Source organism: Mandrillus leucophaeus, unplaced genomic scaffold, assembly GCF_000951045.1.
Source record: "Mandrillus leucophaeus isolate KB7577 unplaced genomic scaffold, Mleu.le_1.0 Scaffold757, whole genome shotgun sequence".
NCBI classification, from domain to species: domain Eukaryota; kingdom Metazoa; phylum Chordata; class Mammalia; order Primates; family Cercopithecidae; genus Mandrillus; species Mandrillus leucophaeus.
This window is the reverse complement of record NW_012108219.1, coordinates 443,495-454,075: the sequence shown is the minus strand read 5'-3', so window position 1 is coordinate 454,075 and position 10,581 is coordinate 443,495. Positions and strand designations below refer to the sequence as shown.

Genomic DNA, 10,581 nt, shown 5'->3' with positions numbered 1-10,581 from the left:
CTGCCACCAAGCCCAGCTAATTTTTGTATTTTTAGTAGAGACAGGGTTTCAACACATTAGCCAGGCTGGTTTTAAACTCCTGACCTCGTGATCTGCCCACCTTGGCCTTCCAAAGTGCTGGGATTACAGGTGTGAGCCACCGTGCCCGGCCTTATTTGATCTCTTTAAAGCTTTGATCCAAGATGCATGGTTGTAAATTGCTTACCTTGTCCATTTCCACTATTGTCAACATTAGCCAGACACAAACAGCCTTGATCAAATTCTTCTTTATCTCCCAGAATAGTAGACCACCAATCACGGGCTTTAAATAAAGACATTTTCTTTCACACTAAAAAGAAAACATTTATAATAATCGAATTCACACTATGAATTAATAATTATGTCTTAAGGCATAGCAAATTAAACTTGGACAGATCTGAGAAGACATTTCTATATTAACTTTTTAATATTTTGTACACATAAATGAAACCACAAATCCAAATGGCTGGAAGCATTAATCAGATATTTTGCAACACCATTAGTAAATTGGGCTGAGAATTATACATTTATGTTGTGCTAATTCTCTTTTCCGAAACATTTAGGAGAGAATTGCAGAAAATAACCAAAGAACATATTCTTTGGCGGATCAAGATTCAAATTCCATCAGCACTATTTAACACATAAGTCTTCAGTGAAATACCTAACTTCCTTTCAGTCTAGTCATTGGCGAGACTGCACTACAGCTGGCCCTCCGTACCTGTGAGAGATTGGTTCCAAGACCCCACAGATGAAAAATCCCCAGTTGCTCAAGTCCCTTATTATATATAATGACCTGGTATAGCCAGCCTTCCATATCCATAGGTTTCAGTCTGCAGTTGGTTGAATCCATGGATGTGAAACCCGGGGATATGGAGGGCCAACTGCATCTCCTATTACAAAGAGTTGCTGAGACAAATGAGATCAAACCCAACAGTGACTAGCCCTGGAAATGGTATGTTACAGGTACTTAAAAAGCATTCACTTCCTCTTGCTATGCTAGTTACAGAAAGGCAAAACAGAAGAGGGAAATTCACACCAAAAATGAAGCAGGAAAATTGGGCTGCAGGACCATTTATACCAGTAACTATCTGTGTGTCCTTGGGCAACCCACATAACCTCTCCTTACTTTGATTTCTTATCTAGAATGACTATAGACCAGCCCTACCTACCACTGAGTTGCTGATATGGCAGATGTGAAAGCACTTGGACCTTTTGAATTACAACACAGATTCACATGCCCTGGGACTCTACAACAGTTCATTTATTTAACATAAATGAGGCTTTCCTTCATGTTACACTGATTTAAATGGTAGTTAGGAAATGCAGTCAATTCTCCTTATTCACAAAAGTTATGTTCTATAAGGCCGCCGTAAACAATGAATTAGCAGATACTGAGCCATTGCTCCTAGGAGAAACACAGGGTTAGATAGATTCCTGCAAGCTTCTAGTAACAACAGTTTCTTCAACCAATCAATACATAATGTAGTTTTTTTTGTGCTTATATTTAAAGATACCTTATTTAATATGTATTGATGATTCATTACTACGGGAATCATGGCCATCAGCACTAGAACTCAGTCTGAACTAAGCTTATCCAATTGCACGTACAGATGCTTTTCAATTTATAATGGAATTACATCTCAATAGAACCATCATAAATTGAAAATATTTTAAGTCAAAAATGCATTTAATATACCAGGGAAAAGATCAAAAATCAAAATTTGAAGTATGGTTTCTATTGAATGTGTATCACTCCCACAACATCCTAAAGTCGAAAAATCATAAGTCAAACCATTGTAAGTCAGGGACCATCTGTCTGTTCTCCACAAGATACATCACAGCCTTTTTGCATTTAGGAACATTAGACAGCACTTCAGTATTACATTTGCAGGCCATTTTAAACAGTGAAAACACCACACCCGCCTCCAAAAACAACTTACCAAAATGTGGGGGAAAACATGACACTAAATACTATAGACCATGAAAGGACACTTGCTTATAGTATGAGAATTGAAACAAGAAAGCAGTTGTTTAACATCAGCTGGGAACATGTGCATCAGGTGACTCAATTTTTACTCCTTTGCACTTGACCACAAATGACCACAAAAGTATTGCAAGCACTGATTTGGGGGTTACAAATAAATTTTAGCAAGTAGGCAAATTCACGAATGATACAAAGTCTGCCAATAATGAGGATCAGCTCTACTTTTTTAAAATGTAGACCAACCTACCTCTTAAAGTAAGCCTTTCACATGGGCTAATCATTGAAACCAAGGTCATTTGTTTTTATACAAAGTTGGCCAAGAAATTGGCTGTAAATAATGTGGTGGGAAAGTACAGACTCTGGAGGCAACCTGTGTGAGTTTGAATTCCTGCTCCATCACATACTAACCATGCAACCAGTGGAAGGTTACTAAAAGTTAATGAACGTCTCTGTACTTCGGCTTTCTCATTTACAAAACAAAGGTAAGAGTGGTGTCGTGATGATTAAATAAGAATGTAGTTTCCTACAGAACTGGAAAAAATATGTGCAGGTCATATATATGATAAGGAATTAATATCCAGGATACGTAAAGAACTCCTACAACTCAACAACAACAAAAACAAACCAGGCCATTAAAACATAGGCAAAAGAACCCGAACAGACACTTCTCCAAAGAAGATACACAAATGAGCTGGGCGTGGTAGCTCACACTTGTAATCCCAGCACTTTGGGAGGCAGAGACAGGAGGATCACTTGGGGTCAGAAGTTCTCGAGACCAGCCTGGCCAACATGGTGAAACCTCATCTCTACTAAAATACAAAAATTAGCCAGGCGTGGTGGTGGGCACCTGTAATCCCAGCTACTCAGGAGGCTGAGGCAAAAGAATTGTTTGAACCCAGGAGGCAGAGGTTGCAGTGATCCAAGGTCATGCCACTGTACTCCAGCCTGGGTTACAGAGTAAGACTCTATCTCAAACAACAACAAAAAAGATATACAAATGGCCAGGAAGAATATGGAAAGATGCTCAAAATCACTAATCATCAGGGATATGCAAATCAAAACAACATCACCTCACATCCATTATCAAAAAAAATAAAAATATATTCAACCTAAGAATGATGACTGCAAGAAGGAAAAAACACAAAATAACAAGTGTTGGCAAGGATGTGGAGAAATTGGAATCTCTGTACACTGTTGGTGGGAATATAAAATGGTGCAGCTACTATGGAAAACAGTGGGTAGGTCCCACAAAAAATGAAACGTAGGGTCGGGCGCAGTAGCTCACGCCTTTAATCCCAGCACTTCGGGAGGCCAAGCCAGGTGGATCACGAGGTCAGGAGATCGAGACTATCCTGGCTAACACAGTGATGCCCTGTCTCTACTAAAAATACAAAAAATTAGCCAGTTGTGGTGGCAGGCACCTGTAGTCCCAGCTACTTGGGAGACTGAGGCAGGAGAATGGCATGAACCTGGGAGGCAGAATTTGCAGTGAGCCGAGATCGCACCACTGTACTCCAGCCTGGGCGACAGAGTGAGATTCCGTCTCAAAAACAAAAAAAAAAATTAAACATAGAAGTTTTGATCCAGCCATCCCACTTCTTGGTGGATATCCAAAAGAACTAAAAACAGCATCTCAGAGAGATATTTTTACACACAGATTTACTGTATCATAATTCATAATAACCAAGAGGTAGAAGCAATCTAAACATCCATCAATGGATAAATGGATAAAGAAAATGTGGTATACCCATACAATGGAATATTATGCAGCCTTAAAAAGGAAGGAAATTCTGACATATGCTATGTAGATGAACCTTGAGGACATTATGTTAAGTAAAATAAGCCAGTCACAAAAAGACAAACACCATATGATTCCACTTATGTGAGGTACCTAGAATAGTCACAGAAACATTAAGAATGGTGACTGTCAGGGGCTAGGAAGAAAGGAGAACTGTTAATAGGTATATAGTTTTGACTTTGCAAGATGAGAAGTTCTGGAGATTGGTTGTACAACAATGTCAATTTACTTACCATTACTGAACTATATAGTTAAAAATGGTTAGATGTTCAATTTTATGTTACACGTATTTTACCACAATTAAAAATAAAAAATATACAGTTTTAGTTTTTTACAAAAAGGAATACAGTAGACCACTTAGTACAATACCTGGAACATAATAAGCATTCAATAAGTGTTAGCTGTTGCTCTGGTTTTGATCCCTTTTTATGATTTTTTAAACTTACATTAAAGAAAAAAATTCAATGTCCTGGTTAAACACACTATGGTACATCCACACCATACCAATATAACTTAAGAATTTAAAACATAACTGACACATGCAACTTGGATAGATTTCAAGAGCATTATGCTGAATGAAAAAAAAAATCCAAAAAGGTAAAATATTAAATAATTACATTTCTAATTCTCAAAATGACAAAATCATAGTAATGTAGAACAGCCATGTGGTTGCTAGGCTTACAGGAGGGTGTAACTATAAGGAGCTAATAATAAAAGGCACTTTCTTTGGGATTAATTTCTTAGAAATATCTACAAAAAAAAAGTGCACCCAATTTGATTTGGTAAAATCCAAATCAAATCTATAGTTTAACTTTAGTATTATATTAATGTCAATTTAATGGTGGGCTGGGCCCGGTGGCTAACATCTATAATTAGCCTAAGCAACATAGGGAGACCCTATCTCTACAAAAAATAAAAACATTAGATGGGCTTTGTGGTCCATGCCTATAGTCCCAACTACTCTCAGGAGTCTGAGGAGAGGATCAACTGAGCCCAGGAGTTTGAAGTTGCAGTGAGCTTTTTTGGGGGGTGGGAAACAGAGTCTTGCTCTGACATCTAGGCTGGAGTGTAGTGGCACAATCCCACTCACTGCAACCTCTGCCTCCCAAGTTCAGGCGATTCTCCTGCCTCAGCTTCCCAAGTAGCTGGGATTACAGACACCTGCCAACACGCTCAGCAAATTTTTGTATTTTAGTAGAGATGGGGTTTCCCCATGTTGACCAGGATGGTCTCCAACTCCTGATCTCAAGCCATCCACCCACCTCAGCCTCCCAAAGTGCTGGAATCATAGGTGTGAGCCATCGCGCCAGCCTGCAGTGAGCTTTGATCAAGGCACAGCACTCCAGCCTACAAAACAGAGATCCAGTCTCTACGACAAAAACAAGTTTGATGGTTTTGATCATTGTACTGTTTTCATTGGGAAACCATTATTTTTACAACTTCTAAGTGAGTCTGAAATTCTTTCAAAATGACTAGTTTAAAAAAAGAAATACCAGGAGAAAAAAGAACGAAAACTCCATCCAAAGTCCTCTCTTTATGCTAAGAAAGAAATTAGATAAACACTGGAAGTTGATGGAAGTGAACAAATATCTAACAGGTAAACAAATTTATAATGAGTTTCAAAATATGTGGGAAACTTTCTGAAAAATATTTGCACCATTTGTTTTTACTGATGACATTATGTAACCATACAAATTGTCAGATTACTAAACTTCAAATCTGGGAGCAAGCATTGAAAAAACATAATAATCATCTGTATTATACTTTTACTGGATTTTTGAGAGGAAAGTAATAGTATTCAATACATCCCAGATAGTCTCACTATATATGCCAAATACCTAGGAGAATTGTAATATGCCATACTACTGGACTACAAGAATGAGAATACATCATTCTCTTGCAGCTCAGAGCAGAATATTACCCAAATTCACACTTGAAATGCCAATGATTTCCTAGGAGGACTCACAGGACACAGCACAGTCATCTTCATGGCTATGAAGGATGGCTATGATAAAAGGATAAAAAGCATAATCACGAAAGGGAAAGGTGCATGATGAGAAATCTGGAGAAAACCAGACACAAGCTTAGAAGACAAAGGAATGGTACAGAGGTTAAGAAGAAGAGGAATCCGACCGGGTACAGTGGCTCACGCCTGTAATCCCAGCACTTTGGGAGCCCGAAGCGGGTGGATCACAAGGTCAGGAGATGGAGACCATCCTGGCTAACACGGTGAAACCCCGTCTCTACTAAAAATACAAAAAATTAGACGGACGGGGTGGCGGGCGCCTGCAGTCCCAGTTACTCAGGAGGCAGAGGCAGGAAAAGGGCGTGAACCCGACAGGCGGAGCTTGCAGTGAGCCAAGATCGCGCCACTGCACTCCAGCCGGGGCGACAGAACAAGACTCCCGTCTCCAAAAAAAAAAGAAAAAAAAAAGAAGAAGAATTAGAAGAGGAATCCACCAGAAGCTTAAAAGGGGCATTCACTGAGATCAAAACAAAGCCAGAAGAAAGTTATCTGGAAGGAAGTGGGGAAAAAAAAAATGTATCCAGAATAAGGGAGTGACCTGCTGTATCAAGTGCTCCTGATACACCATAAAGGATGAAAACATGGAGGCATAAGCTCCATTTGGAGACATAGCTAAGGACAGAAATCAGTAGTAACCAACCAAAGAGTAAGTGATCCTCTGCTCACTCCTGCTTCAGCCGGTTCAAAAGTCTCAGGGAGAGATAAATAAGAAAGGAAGAACTATACAACACTCAAGGGGGGGTCTTACCTTTGCCTAACACAGGCAGAAAAGAAAACTGCATGGGTTTTCATCTTCCTGCCGAGAGAACACACTAAACCAAGTAAGGGAGAAAGAAGAGTTTTTTCTGTCAATGATAATGAATGATACATTTTTTAAAAGTCAAAATCCTTAGATAAGTGACCACAAGAGACAAAGCTGCAGTTTGAATATAAATACTGCATCAAGTGAAAGTAGCTATCCTATGAAAATGACCTTAAAAACCTGCTAGTCAATAAATTTTTTCAGCTTGCCGGAATGAATACAAAAATATCCTCCAACATTATGATCTAGTGGGCTGTTAAAACATAAAAGACAAAAAAAGAATCAAAAAAACCCTCCAGTATGAAAGAACTAACTTTCCAACAATGTCGACAAATAGGAATGCCTATAGAAGACATTCATTTCTCATTAACTTTTTTGTTTTTGTTTTTGTTTTTGAGATGGAGTTTCACTCTTGTTGCCCAGGTTAGAGCGCAATGGCACGATCTCAGCTCACCGCAAACTCCACCTCCTCGGTTCAAGTGATTCTCCTGCCTCAGCTTCCCGAATAGCTGGTATTACAGGCATGCGTCACACCCAGCTAATTTTGTATTTTTAGTAGAGACGGGGTTTCTCCATGTTGGTCAGGCTGGTCTTGAACTCCTGAACTTAGGTGATCCACTGACCTCAGCCTCCCAAAGTGCTGGGATTACAGGCATGAGTCACCACACCTAGCCTCATTTCTCATTAACTTCTAACCAAAAATTAGAAATCTACTTGTACTGACAAAATAACAAAGGCATCATTTAAATCCTTCTTGGCGAGGCACAGTGGTTCATGTCTGTAATGCCAGCACTTTGAGAGGCCAAGCCAGGAGAATTGGTTCAGGCCAGGAGTTTGAGACCAGTCTGGGCAACATAGCAAGACCCCATCTCTCCCCCTAAAAAAAAAAAAAATTAGCCAGTCTACCACTTGAGCCCAGGAGTTGAGGCTACAGTGAGCCATGATTGCGCCACTGCACTCCAGCCTGGGCAACAAAGCCAGACCCTGTCTCTTAAAAATATATATATCATTATTGTTTCTCCTGCTCTATCAATTTTTCCTCATTCACCCACCACTTTCTTTGTTCCTGAAATCCTTCTTTTCACAGAGTTTGGTTCCTTGCTACTCCAGGTGTACTCCCTGGATCAGCAGCATCTGTATCACTCAAAAACTTATGAGAAATGTTGAATCTCATCCTCCCCAAACAGTATCTCCAGGTGAATCACAAGGACCTTAAGGTTGAAGAGGCAATGATATAACTGATACCTGATTGCCTAAGTGGATATTTTCTTATAGCAGAGCTCCAGTTTTCCCCTTCTTTTTCAGAGGGCCTCTGCCATCAGTTACCTTTTGAGGGCTCAAAAAAAAATTATTTTTCAAGTCAAAGACCTAAAACAGCTGTAAAGTATCCATCAATCAGCTGGTCCTCTCACTTTACAGGAGAGGCCCAGAGAAATTACATGATTCCCATACCTCACACAGCTAATGGCAGGACCTTGCTTCTGCATACTCTCTCCCTGGTCTCTAGACCCCTGTCTCATTAGGCTGCCAATAATCTGCAATTTAATATCAAAAAACTGAAAAAGTATGTCGATAGAAGGATTTTTTTGTTGTTGTTTGTTTGCTTTGTTTTAATCTTTAAAGACTGTGGAGGAATGGCTAATTTTTAAACCTACGTCCAATAAATGGCTCTTCCTCACAAGAACATAGCTACCTTAATTATTTCAGAACAATATTTCAGAGCAACAACAAAGACTTTCATGTCAGGGCAAACATAAGGTCATGCATAGGAGAATTTCATAAATTCCATTACATAAACATCTGTATGTTTGTTCCCCCAATATCGGAAGTAGTATCACGCACCATTGTAGACAATAATTTATTGAACAATAAGGACTTACATCTTTAAAGAATTAATAAACAATAGAAAAAAAAACAATTTGGGCTGATAATCAATAGTCACCATTTGTTTCCAAAGTGCCTCTCTCCAGTTTCAAAAGTAGAAGCACAGAAGAAGCACTGCCCACCCCGAAGAAATTAAGAAACCACAAACTCTCATCAGTACAAAGTTGGGATACCACTAATTTCCTTTGATAAAAAATGGGTGGATTTCAAAAGACAGCTTAGGCAGCAGTGATGGCAGCCGCTGCGAAGACGCTGGCTGCAGCGGGGGAGACACAGCAGGGGCTGCCCACTCTGTGGAGCCAGCGGTGGCCGGGAACAGGGAGGAGCCCCGCCCCCTACCAAGTTGGAGGGGCAAGAGCCCCGCGCTCCTGGGCGCAGCTGCAGCCACTCAATCACAGCTCCAGACCCAGGCATCCCTGCACTGTCGGTGGCCCGGGAAGCACCCCCGCCCCTGCAGTTTGGAAGTGCCCACTCCCGCTCCCTGGCCTCTCCCAACTCCCAGAGCCCACTCCGATTTCCAATCAAAGTTGAAGCCCAGCCCAGGTGCTGTCGCAACCCGGCCATGTGTGTGCGTGCTCGGGGCAGTGCTGATACACCAGTCCCCTAACACCTCGGTCCCCTCTGGACTCTGGGTGCAGATAGCACAGGAGGGACACACACGGGGAGCTGAGGGCTTAAGTATACTCCACTGGTATACCCAAGAACAGAGGAGACCCTCTGCTGACTCAAGAAGAAATAAAAAATCTAAATAGATCCATAATAAATAAAGAAATTGAATTAGTAATCAAAAAACTATCCACAAAGAAAAGGCCAGGCCAAGATAGATCCACTGGTGGACTCTACTAAACAATTAAAGCAAAATTATACCCATTCTTCAAAAACCACTCCAAAAAACAAAAGAGGAGAGAATACTTCCCACCTCATTTTATAAATCTAGTTACCCTGAGCCAAAACCAAACACATCACAAGAAAACAACAGACCAATATCCCTTATGAATATGGATGCAAAAATCCTCAACAAAATACTACTAGCTAACTGAATCCAACAATATATAAAAGGTATTACATAACATGTCTAAATAGAGTTACCTAAAGAATGCAAGGTAGGCATCCTTAACATCCAGAAATGAATTAATGTAAAATCAATAAAATCTAAATCAAAAGCCAGTTGATCACCTCCATAAATCCAACTCTTCCATTATAAAAAACACTCAAAACACTAGGAAAAGAAGGTTCCTCACACTGATAAAAGGCATCTATGCAAAATCCACAGCTTACATTATACTTAATAGTGTAAACTGAACACTTTCCTCCTAAGATCAGGCATAAGACAAGGATGTCTGCATTCACCACTTGTATTCAAAATCATACTGGATGCTCTCAACTATAGCAATTAGGTAAGAAAAGGAAATAAAAGGCTTCCAAATGGGAAAAGAAGAAGTAAAACTATCTTTACTCACAGATGACATAATCTTGTATATAGAAAATCCTAAGGAATTCACAAAAAAAGATTAGAACTACTAAATGTGTTAAGCAAGGTTGCAGGATACAAAATAAATATACGAATATCAATTATATTTCTATATTCTTGCAATGAACAATCCAAAATGAAATTTAAAAAATAATTACATTTACAATAGCACCCAAAAGAGTAAAATACATAGGTTAGCCAGGTATGGTGGTGCTCACCTGTAATACTAGCTACACAGGAGGCTGAGGCAAGAGGATCACTTCAACTCAAGAGTTCAAGATTACAGTGAGCTATGATCATACCACTACACTCCAGCCTGGGCAACAGAGCAAGACTCCATCTCAAAAAAAAAAATACTTAGGAATAAATTTAACAAAAGAAATGTAGAACTTATGCTCTGAAAACTATGAAAACATTGTTATAGAAATTAAAGAAGATCTAAATAAATGGAAAACATCCCATGTTCATGGATCTGAAGACTTAATATTGTTAGGATGGCAATACTTCCCAAATCAATCTACTGATTCAATGTAATCCCTATCAGATTCCCAGATGACTTCTCTGTAGAAATCAACAAGTTTCTTCCAAAATTTGTATG

At 39.6% G+C, this 10,581-nt stretch overlaps 1 protein-coding gene across 1 annotated transcript in view; it reads right to left on the bottom strand.

Annotated features, from left to right (window-relative positions):
* The window catches only part of BBS9 (Bardet-Biedl syndrome 9), a 527,217-nt gene that overhangs the window by 508,899 nt on the left and 7,737 nt on the right, over positions 1–10,581 (bottom strand). Inside the window, exon 2 of the mRNA XM_011966349.1 lies at positions 206–328. Within this exon, the coding sequence (XP_011821739.1) occupies positions 206–317 (112 nt within the window). The 5' untranslated portion in view covers positions 318–328. The remainder of the gene's footprint in view (positions 1–205; positions 329–10,581) is intronic.